Source organism: Fusarium musae, chromosome 2 (assembly GCF_019915245.1).
Source record: "Fusarium musae strain F31 chromosome 2, whole genome shotgun sequence".
In the NCBI taxonomy this organism is placed as follows: domain Eukaryota; kingdom Fungi; phylum Ascomycota; class Sordariomycetes; order Hypocreales; family Nectriaceae; genus Fusarium; species Fusarium musae.
Window position 1 is genome coordinate 2,697,158 of NC_058388.1, and position 17,383 is coordinate 2,714,540.

General features: G+C 48.9%; 4 protein-coding genes across 4 annotated transcripts; 2 read left to right on the forward strand and 2 right to left on the reverse strand.

The window, feature by feature from the left end:
• Positions 1–564: 564 nt before the first annotated feature.
• Positions 565–1,537, forward strand: J7337_002745 (uncharacterized protein; the record flags this gene model as incomplete). The annotated part of the gene is made up of 2 exons (XM_044820472.1): positions 565–871; positions 933–1,537. The coding sequence occupies 2 exons, from the start codon at positions 565–567 to the stop codon at positions 1,535–1,537; spliced, it is 912 nt and encodes a 303-aa protein (XP_044684772.1).
• A 700-nt stretch (positions 1,538–2,237) lies between these two features.
• J7337_002746 (uncharacterized protein) lies at positions 2,238–3,207 on the forward strand (the record flags this gene model as incomplete). Its single annotated transcript, XM_044820473.1, has 2 exons — positions 2,238–2,439; positions 2,507–3,207. 2 exons carry the CDS (start codon positions 2,238–2,240, stop codon positions 3,205–3,207), a joined length of 903 nt encoding a protein of 300 aa, XP_044684773.1.
• A 236-nt stretch (positions 3,208–3,443) lies between these two features.
• Positions 3,444–4,369, reverse strand: J7337_002747 (uncharacterized protein; the record flags this gene model as incomplete). Its single annotated transcript, XM_044820474.1, has 2 exons — positions 3,444–4,091; positions 4,160–4,369. 2 exons carry the CDS (start codon positions 4,367–4,369, stop codon positions 3,444–3,446), a joined length of 858 nt encoding a protein of 285 aa, XP_044684774.1.
• A 1,020-nt stretch (positions 4,370–5,389) lies between these two features.
• Positions 5,390–8,956, reverse strand: J7337_002748 (uncharacterized protein; the record flags this gene model as incomplete). The annotated part of the gene is made up of 2 exons (XM_044820475.1): positions 5,390–7,279; positions 7,466–8,956. 2 exons carry the CDS (start codon positions 8,954–8,956, stop codon positions 5,390–5,392), a joined length of 3,381 nt encoding a protein of 1,126 aa, XP_044684775.1.
• Positions 8,957–17,383: the final 8,427 nt, after the last annotated feature.

The following is a 17,383-nucleotide window of genomic DNA, read 5'->3' on the forward strand; positions in this document are numbered from 1 at the left end:
AGTAGTTAGGCCTCCTGGTAATTGAGTTTATCTTGAATGATCTTCAAGAAGAGAGGTTGGCGGCGCCTCTAGCTCAAGATGAATCCTGGCGATGGATGAGTCGAGCGAACAAGGTTCGGGCCAGACTCTCGAGAACGGCTTGAAAATAAATTTTAAGAAAATCGTTGATATCAGAGCTTCCCCTTTGGACATTTGGATGCTATAGACATTAAAGGAAAACGTTCTTGATATATAAAGAAGATAGTCGTTGGTATTGGATTCGATGGTGTCGAGCTTAGATGATGAACCTCTGTGCCAGGTGCCTCCCAGGAACACAGAGCACCTTCCCTTCCCCACAAGCCCGAGCGTCTGACGCTACCCCGAATCGAGACGTGCCTGATAAGATACCACCGCAAGTCCCTACTAAGATAGTACCTAGGGAAAAAAAAAGTTGGCCATCTTCGTATGCAATTCTTCAGTAACTACCTATTGTTCAACCTTGACCTGGAACCTCATTTGAACATTCTCTTCGCAATCCCACCCCATTCTCGTTTCATAATCCTCTCACGAGCCATAATCGTCGCCATGGGGCAAAAGAGAGGATATTCGGAGATTGGGTCTCCCGAGCCTCGTAACCGTCCATCATTCAATGGTACAAAGAAGCACAAGTCGAGCAAGTCAAAGCATCGACCGAACGAGGGAACTTCAACGTGGGCCAAGAAGCGAACGCGCACTATCGAACGACTCCTGAACCGAAACCAAGAACTTCCCGCCAACGTACGCAATGATCTCGAGCGAGAGCTGGGCGCTCTCAAGGCAACAGTCTCAGACAAGAGCTTCCAGAAGCTACGAAGTGCTATGATATCGAAATATCACATGGTTCGGTTCTTTGGTAAGACCTTCTCTGGGCGTGATTCTCCGCTCCAAAAGAATGCTAACAAGGCGCGATCCAGAACGAAAGAAGGCATCGCGATTAGCAAAACAGCTGCGAAAAAAGATTGAAGAGACCGAATCTACAGAAACGGACGAGATCGAGGCATTGGAGCGTGACTTGCATGTTGCCGAAGTAGACGAGGCGTATACACAACACTTTCCCCATGCTGAACCCTACATCAGCTTGTATACCAATGCCAAGCCAGAGAAGGACGACGAAGACAAAGACGACGACAAGCTTGACTACACACCGCTCAAGCATAGGGGCCTACTGCATACAGCGCGACCGCCAATATGGTTGGACATCGAACAGGCGATGAAGGGTGGCCCCCACGCATTGCGAGCTTTAAGAGAAAGACGGCCAACTGAGCTTACAGAAGAAGCACAGCCAGAGCGCCGCCAGAAAAAGCCCAGGGCAACGACTACACATGAGGTTCTCAAGGCGCAGCCGAAACCACAGGCCACGAAGGAAAAGCCTGCACCTTTCACCAAGGTCAAGGGGAAAGCTGCTGTTGCTCCAAAGAACCGCAGAGAACGCAGATTACAGGAGCGTCAGGCTGCACAGCCAGTCGTCAAGAGTGACGACGATGATAGCGACGAGGGTGGTTTCTTTGAAGAGGATTAAATACACCATGGGTAGGAGGTTAGAAGGGTGTGGCTGAACTAGAGAGAGTTTTTACATATTGCATCAGGTGTTGGTAGATACCCTGCGACGCTGATGGGTCAACCCATTGTATGGACCTACCTATCTATAGCATAACCGACACAATCAATCAAGTGTTGCTAAGTTTGGTTTTTCAGAGCCTAGTTCTGTCTCAGGTCAGGTCATCCCTCTGTTTGTTTCGAACGGCGCACCTCCACTATAGTTGGCCAGAAAAATAGACCCCTCACAGCCACTCTCACCACCTCACCAACTCCATGATCACATTGTAAGCGTTTCCCTCTCGAAATGATGCGGGTTGATTGCGCATTTGGCACGCACAGTAACCCAATCGATTCGGAAGTAGCAGTTAAAGCCGGTCAATCTAAGCTGTTCTACCAATGAGGTCTGGTCGCCTACTGTATGTATGTACTTCGCTTTTGCGATATTCCAAGAGGCATCCATCCATTCTTCACTGCTTACCGCAAGGCCTCGCCTGGTCATGAATCACAGCTATAAATTGCAGAGCCAGCTCTCCACCTTTCTTCCTTTGCTTCATGTAATCAATCGAGCTCCTCACCTCCCCCAAACTTCTCCTCTTATCGTTTGACATTTCATCACGCTCCGCCTAACTACACCTTCGGCACCCAAACACTGCGTCGGCCAAAAACACACCCAAAGCAAAATGGCGTCTCACGGCCCTTCAACTGTCAGTGGTGGTATCCCTTGGGATGAACTCATAAAGTTCGCAGAGGAGAAAAAAGCCGAAGAAGCAAAGACGGGGCATCCTGCGCAGCTTAACAAGCAGCAGATCGCCGCCATCTCGCAACTCATCGAGCTTGTTCATGAGATTGAAGTGGAAGATTTCTGGGTTAGCGATTTGAATCGTGAGTTTCCCCGCCAGAAGTGAACGTCATCTTCCATATCAAGTTCCTAACCATGATCATTTGCCAGAGTACTGTCAGCAGAACAAGATTCCAACTCCTCAGTTCACTCAAGAGACCTTCAATCAACAAGTCTACGGAATGCCTTTTCCTCGATCTCGTGTCTTCTGCAATCTTCCATCTGAAAACATCAAGTTTCCCCAGGAGGGCCGTGGCTACGAGACTGGTCAACAGGTTCCGACGTTCAAAAAGGTTCAAAAAGCTAAAAACTTTGCTGCCATGCACGCACTCAAGTACCTCCGCATCGAAGAGCCAGCACCTCGAGGCAGCAAGAGAGCCCCTCCAGAGTCACAAGAGTCTCCTGCGCATGCTAGGATCAAGAAAGAGAAAGAAAACTCGGATGGCGGTCTCTCCATGGCTACTACATCTCTTCGTCCAGGCGCTCGCAGCGTCCCAACTAGTACTCCATTGGCTTCTGCCACCACTCATGGCCCTACCGTTCGTGAGCGCGTCGCTGGTCTCGGTGAGCGCATGGGCTTCGGTATTCCTGAGTACCATATCGAACAGGACAATGAACAAGAAGATACCTGGAAAGGGCGTCCTATTTTCAGGCATGATGGGCGGATTCCGGAGAATATGGGTGTTGTAGACGGGGCCGTGGGAAGACAGGAAGCTGAGATCTTGGTCGCGGAGAAGGTGCTTGAGTGGCTAGAGAAGGAAGAGAAGAACAGAGGTGACCAATATGCGAGCCTCATGGACTCGACCTCCTGAGCGGTGCTTTATGACTCACTTTCAGGTTTTGCCGCAGGAGTTCTTTTGCTCCTAGCTAGGCGATAGGGCGAATCGAGTTGATCAGAATGAAGAGTCAACTAAGCGGATGGTTGAATCATTGAATCAATCCTTTCTCCAGTGACGGTTACGTGCATCAAAATAGTCCTAGTATGCCGCCTTATCAAATTGCCTCTATAAAATAGGCGCTTTTGGGATGACTTCTGATGTCTACGAGGTCAACGTCTATCTCCCCTTCCTCCACCCTGTCGAGGACCCTTTCCAAACGGGGGACTTATCTTCAACCCAGCTGGTAGATCAGAAATCCACTGACCGTCTTGCCACAGTACCCCAACATCAACCTTGCGACCTGTCACCAACTTGAAGTACTTGGTGCTCAAAACCCCTTGTTCGTCGCCTTCCGTCAGCAACACTCCATTGTCACTCAGCCACCACTTCACGCCACCCTTCAAGCTTGCTTCAACGTCTATCTCGATAATCAGCTCTGCGTCCTTACGCATCCCGCTAACGACGCCTTCCTCGGGCGTTCCAGTTGAGCAGTGGACATGATTACGACTCATGGGCTTGAGGCCGCCGGACTCGACGATGCGTGGCCAAAAGTAAAAGAAGGATCCGTGAAGGACACGCTCAGGGACGTTACCTCCCTCTAGTGTCATGGGCGCCAGAAGAGCGGCCGACTCAAGCTTGATGGAGTGACCTTGGTTGGCACGGATGAGATAATCGGCGGGGGTGGTGGATTTAGTATCCAGGGAAGGGTTCTTGACGGTGTTGGGCTTGAGTGTAAACCGTTGCTTGTCGTTAGAATTGACAATGGACTGGATGTCATCAAACGTGACCTTTAAAGATCGCAAAGGGCCCCAGGCGAGCTGCATGAGAGAGTCAGCAAGTCTTGTCCGCAGGGGGAATACTCAAGGTGTGTTTGGATCCCTCGTACCACAGCATCCAAGGGCGCATAGCCTTCATCATCAAGTTGGATGCCAGCATTAGCTGCTTGATGTCTCAAGAGCTTGGACAGGGCCTTCGACACCTGCACCTCTCTTCCATGACCGCCGCCGCCGCCTTTCCCTCGTCCCCTGTCGCCTCTTGATCTTGGGGGTCTATTCTGCATCTTGCCCTCAACATCGAAATGAGCCTCGTCAGCCATGATGCCGTGTTTGCGTTGTGCAAAAAAGTTGTGATGAAGTGGTTGATGTGCAGTGAAACAGTTCCGAGGTAGAAAACGTGGTTGGATGGAATTCGAAAAGACGAGAGGGGAAATGCTTCTTTTTAATATTTTAGGTGTTATGATAGAAGACATGAGTCGAACTCCCTCCCATTAGTGACACTCACTTAAAGATGTGAATTCTTGCGAGAATCCAGTGGGGCCGGCCGACCTTGTGGACGACATACCTCACCCGCATCTCCCGTTTCGGCCTGACTCAGCCTCTACGTTAGTTACCTAGAGGGGGTGTCACGTCTGCATCAACTTCATCCGTGTCCATGTAGCCCAACAGACCAATTGCAGCGAGAATAACATACACATTGAGTCTTCTAACAATATCGGATCCAGCAGGCACTCTAGCATCAAGGTATTGCTTAAACTTTGGTGTTGCCACCAAGTCAATGGCATGTATCCCTTTGTCTTCAACTCAAAGCTCTTACCAGTACAACGACATCGTCAAGGTCAAAGTCAAAGAAAGGGTAACAAAGAGCCGTCATACGCGACCAGGCCACATCATACATTAAAATAAATCGGTCTCCACATGCTTATCCTGATGTCTTCTCGACTGCCAACCCGATACAAAACAGATATAAAGCCCAGGCTCGCTCTGTCTTGTTTCTTGCATGGTCGCTCCTCATGCGCCGTTTTCAGAAAGCAAACCTCCTCCCAAACACCATAGCACTGTCCTCCCTGCAAAAATGCTGTCCTGTCAAGCAAAATGAGCTTATCTATGGACAGTGAGTGTGTGTACGTCAAAGAAGAACGACAACGTAATTTGTCGTCCCCAACAATCGCAATGAATCATTTGGCCGAGCCGGATGCGAATCAATGGAGGGAATAGAAAGAATAAGAAGTTTCCCGTACAAGCATAAAAGTATATAAATAGCAACGTCCGGCGCTCGAATCGTAATGTATAGGTAGTTCTACAGTCGTTAAATCAATCAAAGTCATTGGTCATTGGCATCATCTGTAGCTGCCAGCAGCTGCAGAAGGATTGGCGGACGCAATGCTGTCCCGTTTGGGTCTTCTGATCATACTGCTGGTCCGATTGACCATGGTTGTTTGCCCAAGAGAGGTGTAGCGTTGTGCACGCTCTTCGGCAAGTTTGTCGACGGCGCTATGACCGTGGTCTTGCTGTGCCGGTCTCTCCATGTATCTTCGAGGAGGTGTTGCTGTGTTAAGTGATGGCGTCGCCAGCCTAGACACACCGAGGTTCGACGAAACAAAGCGCCGGCGCGGGATGGCAGATGTACTATCAGCTGACGGTGAAAATTGCTGCTGCTGCTGCTGTGACGTTTGATCCTGCGTCACAACTCGAATCGTACTGCCAAGCTCAGTAGGTGCTCGAGAAGGCGCCCGGAACCTTGATTCTTCCTCGCCCTCTTCGCCGACCGTGTTTCTACGGTTACGGACGAATAAAGATGTTCTACGGCCTTCATCAGGCTCCTCAGTACCAGCTCTTCTGGTTCTTAGTAGGAGCGATGACTTCCTGCCTTCGTCGGGTTCTTCGGTACCAGCACGGCGAGATCGAGAAACCAAAAGAGAAGAACGCCGATTCGAGATCGGCTCGATCGGTGTCGATGGTATCGAGTTGGACACACGTGATGTAGTAGGTAGAGAACTACCATTAAGAATGTTGAGCCTTCTCTCTTCAAATTTGGATAGAGTCCTGGGGCTAGTAAGATGTTCCTTGGCGGCACTCTGATCGTTTCTCCCAATGCTCTGTCGATGTTGAGAAAAGCCACTAAAGTTTTTGCCAATCGTCGGTGTAGTGGGCGCGTCATTCTGAGCAGGTGGTGGGACTTCAATTGACTGCCGCGGTATACGTGTCTGGGTAGCGTCCTCGCCCAACGCGAGGCAAAGCTCTGTTAAGCTGCGACACACACTCTCAGCCTTTCGTCTCAATTGGCGATCAGTAACAGTTGCGTTAGAGCCTATCGTGCTGGCGCCGCTCGAAATGGGCCCAGGTAAGCCAGGTGTTCCCATCATGGAAGCGAGGGTCATGGCATCGTTGGCAGCAGACTCTAGGGCCTGGTAAACTTCTGTGTCGAGTAGAACCTTGGACTTAGCAAGGGCGGATTGAAGAATGGAATGTGACTCTCGGTGGTGGGAGGACGTGGTGCTAACGGCGTCGGCATTCGTGTTCTGATGACCATTCTCAACTCGCTTGGGGGAAGAGGACATAGTCGTCGCTGTAGTAGTCGCCGTCGGAGGTCGGTCGTCTGATAATCTCGATACTGCGGCGCCGGAAGTTGAAGGCAGCTTACCAGTCAGTTCCAGCCGATGTATTCTTGATTTGAGGTCGTCTAGTTCGTCCCATACCGTGGAGGGGGCCGTATTCGACAAAGTCGATTCCGTTCCCTCAGCCCCGTTGCCAGTCTCATGACTTGCTTGACGCTGGAAATCGAATGACCGGACCAGAGGGGAGGAATTATACGTCTTGTTGTGACCATGACCCATGAATTTGTACGCAGAGCCTCGGTTTTGCCCACTTACATTATTGTCCGTAACAGAGGATCTTCGACGAGAATACATGGAATTTTCGGAACTAGGTTCCTGGAAAACTATCGATCGAGGTGTGGTGGGGGACGGCCGCATGGTTGAGGTCGAGCCTCGCATGCGTCCTGCATCTTCTCCAGGATGCGCAGATGCTGCTTTTTCTCGTGGCAGTGTGCGATAAGTTGGCATGCGAGAAATTTCAGTGGCCCGGTCGTCTTCGTAGCCTCTTGATCGTGATCGCGCAGTGTCTTGTTGATCAGAAAGCCGGCGCCGAACCCTAGGAGGGGACGCAGGCTGATGTATAGGGACTACGGAGGATAACGGTCTTCGGTGGGTAAATCGCGTCGCTCGGGACTATGCAAGTTAGCCTCAGAGCTGGGACGGATCAAAGTCGAGTTATATCTCCGTAGACAAGCAATTGAGTACGTGGTGGATCCTGAAGAAGTTCTGCGCAGCCCGAGTCGCCATGCACAGCGCATAGTCGGCATCACAGAAAATGGCGAGGGAGACAATAAGAGGCGATGGAAGGAGGGAGCTTACCACTACGCTGCGTGTATCTTCTTGGGAGTGCTCGTCTGTTTGACGCTGGGAAGTTTCCTCCCTGGCAATCTTAAGGAAAACGTCGCCAGTATCTTCATTATCGAAGGCGCCACGGCGGCTTGAGGCTAAAGGAGCTGACCGAAGTGCATCATCATTACCCCTGCCCTCCAAGGCGCGCAGGGTACGGTCATGGTTGGTGTCTTCAACTTCGTCGCCGGAGTCGTGGAAACGCGGCCTCGAATTCATATCGAGAGTGAGGCTCTTGCGGGAGCCTGAAGATCGGAAAGATCGAATTGGGGGAACACGAACAGCGGTTGACGGCGATGATTCAGTGCTACTATTGGAGGTGAGAGGTGGTCGGTATGAAACGGGAGGGCGATGGGAGGCAGATGCTCGCCTCTCATCTGAGTTGGTTCTGGACAGCGTTTTGGGCAGAAGTAATTCGCGTTGGCCAGATGGCGATTGCTGTGGTGAATTATCACTTGAGGAGGGCCAAGTGGATTGACCTTCCTGGGCGGCTTCGATGGCTTGCAGGCGCTCAGAGTTCAAAGAAGGTGGTGGGCCAGTCGAAGAGGTACCAGCAGTCGATCTTCGCGACACCAGTGGTCGCCGAGTCCGAGACTTAAAGGTTGGAGGAGCAGGATGCGGGGAGATCGCGTCAGGTACATGTGCGTCAAAAGATGCGGGACGCTTAACCCCAGGCGAGAGTTGGATCACCGATGACGATGGATGAACCGAGGACGTCCTGGAATTGTTTTGTGAGAGCAGTCTTGTGTCGGATTCGTTGGATGACTTGGGTTCGTTGGGCTGCGAGGTTGAGGATGCCGTGTTCGTTGATGGGTCTGTGGGCGCAGATGCAGATGCAGGCGCAGATGTTAATGCAGAGACAACGTGTTTTTCGTCGCGGTGATGCGTTGTCGGGTGAGAAGTGTGAGAATGGGTCGTCGCGAGAGTTGCCGGTGCTGGTGTTGTGCCGGGGTCGGGCGCTGTCAATGGTCCACTAACAGCAGGGCTCGGGGGGGACACTGGGCCTGGGTCTGCTGATACAGATGATACTGTGGTCGGTGCGACTGAGACAGTCGGAGTAATAGTACTGGGGTCTGAATTGGGTGAGACAATTGACGGCGCAATCGAAGACTGCAGAGGAAGCGCCGCTGATGCGCTATCCACAGTATTGGCGAGTGGTGAGGTTGGTGTTGAGGCTGCTGCCGATGTAGTTGGTTTGTGGTCAAGGTAATCGCTGGTGAGGTCGTCCTTGTTATTGTTTCTCGAATCGAGATTTTGGTTTCTGTTATGGTTGTACTGGTTGCTGCTGCTAAGGGACAGGGGGTCACCCTTATTAGCTAGGGGCACACTTCCACAGCTGCTGCTTCGCCGGTCAGTGAAGCGGAAAGCGGGCAACTTGGAAGAACTGTGGCTTTGCCGGTGTGAGTCTGCGTGGGCAATGACAGTAGATGAGGAAGCGTCAGATTGGAGATCAGCTGTGGCCATAGGGAAAGGCATATTCCCAGACGCAGGCTCCTGATGATGATGATGCTGATGCTGATGCTGACTGTCAGGGCCTGGCTGGCCCGCACTGGTGAAACCGCCTTTTACAGTCATGGTCTCGGCCGCCGGAGCATTAGAGCATCCCAGCAAGTGCTTGCAGACAGATACGACGTCAATCGACTGCGAAAAGTCTCGCAGGTTCGCCGCAGGATAATTTTGTTGAAGGATTGGTTTCGCACAGAATATCCTGATGAGTTGATAACACTTTCAAACTGAGAAAATGCCCAATTCGTCACGTATTAGTTATTACAATGATTGCATGCGGCAGTGGTCGACTCAGTTTTGGGTCGTCTCCTAGAAAAGAACAATGGACTGAGACACTCGAATGCCTATGACTCGAGAGGCCTTGGATTTTGGTGTTTGGTCGTCAGAGCGGCGTTCCTGGAGCGCGCGGAATGGGTTCCTCCGAAACGGGCGAAGAGGATCAAAGAAACGTCGTCGAGGAAACCTGGGCAAGTGAAGTTTGCAGAAGTTGAAACAAAGAGGAGAGCCGAGGGTTTAGGTTGCTAATACGATATTATGATGTGAGCTGAAACCGCGGGACTCAAGTAAGAGAGTGATTGATGTTGGTAGACACAAGGAAAGAAAGATGATGAAGTCGGTGTAGGTGAGGGGACGAGTATGCCCAAGCTGCCCAATAAAGAGGAAGACGATGGGAACCCAGACGACGTGTCCGTCCAAGAGCAATGGGATTGAGGAAAAGACTGAGAATGAGAATGAGACCAGGAGAAAAGATAGGTAGAGCAAGGCAAAGGCGAGACAAAGAAGAGGATGGGTTTCTAAATGCTGCTTGAATAATTAGTAGTTGACCTCGCCAGAAGCCGAGACGAGAGGGGACGAGAGGAGCAAGACGTCTACAAGGGCTTTAAGATCCAGGATGGACGGGACGGTCCCTTTTTCGCAACGGATGGATGGCAATAACCAAACTAAACAGGGGACCTACTCAACAGCAGAGATTTAAAGGATGAAGGCACACGGTTAAACTCTTGGCTACCTTGTCATGGATATAAAACACTGCCAACGAGTGGTAGAAACTTTGTTTATATGATGGGCTATTAAGAAGGAAAGGCCTCAATCACATCTTCAAATGCGGTCATGGTCACCGATTGCTGAAACATCCATATCAGCACACGACGATATCATCATCGTTTGCGTGCGTGCGTGCGTGCGTGCCTCATTGACTCGCTCGAATCTGCGAACCCTGGTAAGTAGAGTGGAATCAGTGGATGCAGTTTCTTACACAAACGATACTGGAACCATCTTTCTGGCTTGCAGCAGCAGCAAGCACATCAACAAGCCTGGTCTTTTCTGACAAGGAACAGGGAGCAGGGGACAAGGGGACGTTCGTTTGTTGGATCTTCAATTGAGACTTTGGAGGTCTGCTCCCTGAGCCTGCAGCGAACCTAGACGCCGTCGTTCGTTGACATTGGCATTTGATGCTGTGTTGCAGTAACCGACAAACCATCTGCTGCTTTGAGGCACACTCGGCAGTTTCTGGAGTACAGCCTACCACGCGCACCCCACAGGTACGGAGTACAGAACGCATATTGTAGTTACCTACTTAGGTGCTGTACCTTAGCTAGGTTGGTTGGTAACTAGTCTATGAACAATGTTCATGCCCCTTTTCCTAGCATATGCTCTCCATTTATACATATCACTTCGCTTTGCTCCTCCAGGCATGATATCCGTGATCTGCCAGTGTATGTTAAAGATAACGGCTAGACTACTGACCTTACGGGCCGCACATGTATCATACCCTTAATGGGCCTGAGCTTCGCCTCGTCTTGTCCTTGGGCCATTGGGCCCCTTCGGTTTGCGGCTAGGCATTGACCCCCAATCTTCAGTCTGAGTCTCAAACCCTCTCCCTTTACGGATATCAGCTCCCTCATCGTCCATTCGGGAATGCAACTCACCTCCCTTGTCGTCATTTATTTAGTGGCAGAGCATAGACCACCGTTGAAATCAACCACCCGATGACCTAACGGTAAACGGAGGTCGGATGTGGTAGCAAGCCCTGCACTGGGAGCCAGCCCGTGGCTCGAGGAGGTTGGTTCAGCAACTTCAGCTCAACGAGGGATAGCCGCAAACCCCTCAACCCTTGTTAACTTATGTATCTCCATCCTGGTGCTGAAACAGAGGCTCTCTGGGTTGCGTTGCATCGGTCCACTCTCATCCTACGATACGTATTGACACTTTCGACGCAGTGTCAAGGGGCACAAAGCAAACATAGAATAAGCTGATTGATTGAATAAATTGTCATGTTTTCATCTTGAGCAACAATTTCCAAGGCGCGTTCGCTTCGCATAAGTGTCTCTTAGCATGATATGTACATACTTAACTGTTGTGATCAACGGCTTCAGTACCGCATAGCACGGAGTTCCACATGGCTAGCAAACGGCAGAGGAACAAATCCCCTTTGACGCGAACCATTCTAGCCTCGCTCAATTTCTTGCTCCCTCTCGGTTGCCGCCATATGTAGTGGTTGAGGCGAGCAAGGGCATCCCCTTGTCCAATCCTGTGAATACCCTCAGCGAGCGCTTTCCTCCTCTTAAACGACGGCTCGCCTATTATTCCTGCAATAGAAGAGGTGGCTAGCTGTTTTGCTAAAGGTGCAGATCTATGGATTTTGGCTTCTTCCTGTCCGCGGAGTTGATGCCCTTATCCATTGCATTGGAAAGGACCTTACCCCATATCAGGAGCGAAAGTTGCTGTTAGGACAACAGTCCCTCTATCGTAAGTTTCTCAACTTGCAAAAGAACCTGCTAAGAGGTCTTACTCGTCTTGTTGTGGCCGTTTTACTTTGTCACGGTCTGGCCTCCTCGTGTGAAAGTATAAGTCTAATACAGTACAGCCCCTGAATTATTGTTATTTTACTACAGCCCCACTACAGCAAGCAGGGGTATATTTAAATTTTCTTAAAAATAGCTATTTAAATACTTTAAAATCTTTAAAATAAAAGCTATAGTAATAAAAAATAAAATCTAATTAGTTTATTATTATTATTTTTATAAAATAAAGAGATTATAAAAGATATAAAGTTTAGGTCCCTGTAAGTAAGTCACAAGCTAACAAAAATACAGGGGTTGTACTGTACTAAGACAAAGAGACCTGGGATACTATCCCGATTGATGCCATAGGCGAGAGCATATATGAATCCACTTTATTTATGTCTAATACTTGATCCGTCCAGCTACATATAATATTCCTTTTCCATTTCAGGTCCGTTCGGCTTATAAATCCTTAGCATTTCACTAAGCTTTTCAAGTGCCCTAGACAGGAAATAGCATGGATATATACAACCGAAGGGCATACGCCTGTCTACTCCGTACTTCATCCATTCATGTTAGTGATCCTGGAGTGCTCTTGTCGTGACATTGGACAGATAAAGTGATAACGGTAGTTTCTATCCCACGAAGCATCGATTTCCCGTGTTGCTGGTGAGCTTGCTCAAATAATGCCATCCTTCGAAATTAAGTACACAGCATGTGCTCCCTGGATGGAGAACTACTCTACAGGGTAACCAAGCTCGATTGGAGCTTTAACAACAGTCCTGGTCATCGGGCTTGATAAATCTTTTCTGATGCTCAGATTGTCCATCTGGAGGTTCCACATCACATGTAATGCTCCTCTTGAATTGTGACCATTACTTAAGGTTTTTTTAGTTGGTAGTATAAATGTCTCATCGTGGTTAATTGTTATTTAATGGTATGTCTAGGTTTGTATTTATAGAGCACCAGCATTCACTAAGAAACTCGATATAAAAAAGGTAAAAAAAACCATCTCAATTGTAAACCAGCTATATTTAGCAAGAGACCAAAGTCAATTAGAACAATACCGAGCTAAAGCATATCTGGCACAGCTGGAGTGTTTCCGGTAACAAATGGATGAAAAAAAAATCAGGTAGCTTACCCTACGCGCGGATGACGCTTGAATATCACGGATACACAAGGATTGGGTAATGGCAACAAACGATAATACATAACTGTCTCGCCTACCATACCAGTCATGGGAGATATAAAGAATGATATAAAAGGTATCTTCAAAAGAATCTTCAGGAGACAAAGTGTTATCATTCGTCTCTAGCGTGATTTGCCTTAATTGCTTAGCCTGGTGTAAGTAAACATATAAACAACCTTGGTGACCAAGAAACAGAAGATAAATCAAGTAACACAGCTCCAGCTCCATGTATCGTCTGATTATCATCGTCCCTCTCTGACTGTTGATCGTCTCGATTGAGATAGAAGTGTATTTAGAGACCTACAATCTTCAAGGCAATGACAGGACTAACAATAACCACGTATGATAATAATGCTGTATACCAAATTTAACACGACTTAATTCATTCTGATGCGAGTTATTGGTACTGACTAAACCCAACAAGAAAACATAACGGCTTTGCTATAGAACAACCCGCCTAATAGATACGTAGTCATACAAGGAGAAAGTAAACAAATCACATGAAATCATGGCAGTAGAGCTTAAGTAGAATACCTCTGGGTCCCAAATTTGATCGGGACACATGTAGTGTGCTCACGTTGAACCTGAAACAAACAACCCTATACCCATGCACGGAAAAATATCGTTGCACCTGATATCCTTCCCTAATGGACCAGCCAAGAATCAACGTTTATTTCTTTTGATGGTGTCATATGATCCTGGGGAATATCTCTTTGATACCACGTAAGTGGTCCATTCATACGCGGACAACGATTAGGTTTCGATGCAATTACAAGCCTAAACACGGGACCACATCTTTGGTTCACTATAAAGAAGTAATCAGCCACCTCGATATATCAGTTACAGTGCGTAGAGTCAGCTCCCAATGTATTAAGTTACCGGCATTCAGTATCATGTGCGTGCAAGACGGTCGAGAAACGACGGAGGACCGAGGCCATCAGTAGCATCGAATGGAGACCTGCTTTTATATGAGGTATACTTTTCAATAGAAAGTACGGTGTACATAGTAGAGAAACAGGCCAGTTCTATCATATATCCCTACTGATGTTACCGGAGCCTCAGTTTCAAGTCATCACTCAGCCATCCGTGATACAAGGACCAGAACCATGGGTTGCCCTGGAGACATGTGATTTTCGTCTCAAATTTGCTGTGTCCGAGACCCACAGGCGAGCGAGTTGCAGCATAAGGAATCTGTGACTGGGTAGATATTGAACCGGCGGCAACACAATACAGCACAGCCATTGATTCGAAACAAGCGCAGTTGCGGCTATGCAGTCTACAAGGTAGTACAATGAGATGAGAACGACTTTGTACTGTGCAGTTGTCTGATAAAAAACTCGGGTTGAATCCTAGAAGTAGTTACTACTGGTTCAAGCTTGGGACGAAATTGCACAAACTTGCCACAAAGAAAGAGACGTCTAATATTCTGCAACTTTACTGAACCTCTAGGGCACTCATGAATTGTAGAATTGAGCAGCCAACTCCAATTCCTAGTCTAATTCCAAGTCCAAGCGCCTGGATCTCAGGAGTCAGGGGATAGGAGAGGCGGGAGGATGTTAATGATAATGGAAATGGTGATCGAGAGTTGCGCAGTCGAGGGCGAAGCGATCCTGTAATGGAGAGTCTCGTTTCAGATCAAGACCCGTCTTATTTTTGGGTCTCGTGAAGGTGTGTGTACTTTTACCGGCGAGGATGTAGACTATGGTTCCCAAGAGGACAAGACAGCCCTGTGTAGTAACTAAGGTACAGTCAAGTACTCCCCATCCTGTGCTGCAACATTCAGGTGAACCATACTCCGTACACATCGCCTCATCAAAGGAACGGTTGGAATCCTCTTTGGTCATTCCGAGGCGATTTCGTAAACGGCAGGAGATGATGGAAACCGGCTGTATTGACGAAACCTGCAGGGGTAATAATAAGGGATATTTTAGCTTAGTGTGTACTCCGTACATAGATTGCTGATCAAACGTCTAGCGCAGAAGGCCACGAGTTTTGGAAGAAGAAGCCTGCAAGCGTAAACTAAAAAAAGGGACTCAACTCGATATTGGATGTCATTGGAGATTTGCGTCCTTATGGTCCAGGCAACTTGACGTGCAGTAGGTAGTCAACAACCGATGCAGCCAATCTCGTCTCTTGACTGTGCGGTCTGAAATTTCCTTCTTCTCCTTGGGCACTTGGGCTTCCTCTGACTGAGTGCATCTGGTAGGCGAGCGAGCGAGCGTTAGAAAAAAAGCTGAAACTCGATGGGGCTCATGATTTCCCCACTTTTTCATTCCCTAGGCCAGGGGTTTCAGACTGTGAGCCACTCTTGTTGTAGCTTGGCGCCATTTGATCTGCCGTCAGAGGAGGCTAAGGAGGAAAAGTGCGGCCCGGTCTGTTTCTGAACATGGTTGAATTGATTGGTGGCTGAACTTGCTGTGGATGAATGGAGATGGACGAAGTCACGGAGAGCTTGGGTAGCTCGGCTTGGATCTGCTTCTTTCACATACTGACGGGAAATATCTCCGACACAGTTTTCAATTTCTCATCAACTAACTCCTAACTTGACTTGAGGGACTTGCGTGCTTGGGCAATGGATCAGGACAGTGGCAAAAAGGGAACTTGACTCATTGCAATATTGGATTGTGATGTGGTTCTCAGCTTGATAAAAATAAACCTTCGTATTATACCACATCTTGGGTCCAAGTTGTTAATCTCTTTTTGAAGGTCTCCACCACTTTAACGTCAATAGTCCTGGATTAGTATGTCAGCTTCACTTCTGAAGACACATTGTTCCTATATATTCAAGTTGATCACTTGTTAACATGTTCTTGGTCAAGAATAGAAATGTCTCTTAATACTGGAGACGCCGCAGTGGCGCAAACCAACCGAGGCTAAGCCGCGAGACCGGACAGCTCAACTTCGACGGCCACTTAACCCTAAACAAAGGCCACGCGAGCCGAGCACTTGGTTGTCGCGTTTCAATCGCTATCTATCGTATCCAATTTGTATGACACTCTGCTGCCCGGCCAGCGAACACCGAAGCCATAGCCAGACCGCAGCCAGTGCACTTTTTTCCCAGGACCCAGGACCCAGAACCCAGAACCCAGGCATGGCCAGGCTGGGCCGGTCCCGTACGGCAACAGGCGCAGTAACGTTAGTTGGCGGTGGAGGAACAGGGGACACCCCTTTGCCCCCGTCTCTGCACTGAGCCGCCTATCTCTAACATTTGCTGAGAGGTTAGATGTTGGTGGTTACAGAAGGCCCCTTGCCCGCCTGTGACGCCGCCAACAGATGACCGAATCACGGCCAACGGCCCGGGGTCAGGCCAGGCTTTTTTTGCCACTGCTCGGACTGGCGACGGCGTTACGGGGTGGCGTGCACCAGCAGCAGAGTTGAGACGATAAGTGCCAAAGAATTATATAGTCTGTCTGAATAAGTTTAATTGATACTATAATTCAGCCAGTTATGAGACGGTAAGAAGAGCTGCAGCCCTACATAACAAGAGGTTGGAGGATAGAAGCTTAATAAGGTACCTAGTTACGCAGTATGATAATAATAGTACGTAGGTAGGTACCTATCTTAAGTACAGGTATAGTTTGGTCTAGGTAGTCGTTTGGAATCGAGTTGAGGAGGTTGGATGATAAAAGGGTAGACTACGGATACAGATGATGTGCATGCCTACATGCGTACAGAGTACTGTACCTCAACGTTGGAATCTTGAAAGGCTGTTCTTGTCTTGAACTCCTGATTGATTGACTTATAGATGCTTCGCTGACTGGCTCGATTGTCTTCTTACTTGCCCATCGCTTCCTAATCTTGTCAAGATCTCAGATAGCCCCATTGTCCTTCAGCAAATTAATAACCCATTCGACTGTACCGCATTTGCACATGAACAAGCAACCCAAACGCTCTCGTCAGCACAGTGTAGCTTCGACTGCTGAAGAGGAGGTACCTCTCCACATGCGGGTTAAATTTAAACCCTCGACCCTGTCCTTGCGTTTCCACTTCACACCCCGCCCCCCCCTGTTCTGCAATTCTCTAGTCCCCAAACTGGACAACGGGGATGTGATTGGCTGGCCGTAGGCGCCTTCCATGCTGCAGAGTGCTGCACGAGGTCTATATTTAGGATCCTGAACGCGTTTCGTGCAGCGAACCGTCCACTCACAAATCAGACTTCACGGCCGTGGCTAACTTGGAACGGAAAAGAGGAGTTCTGAGTGGTCCATTGTAGCGCCCTTGAGGTGCTCGCCCCATTTTTGCTCATCTTCTGAGTGAAAGTGAGAGAGGAGCCTACTGGCGAGAAGCGAGAGTTGGAGATCGATCTGTAAGATTGATTGATTGAGTGCTCATTGAATCCAGTTCAGTTGGGTCTTGCAGCAGGCCGCCTTCGCCTGAGAATCGATGTGTGTTCTAGGGCGACTATCGCAATTC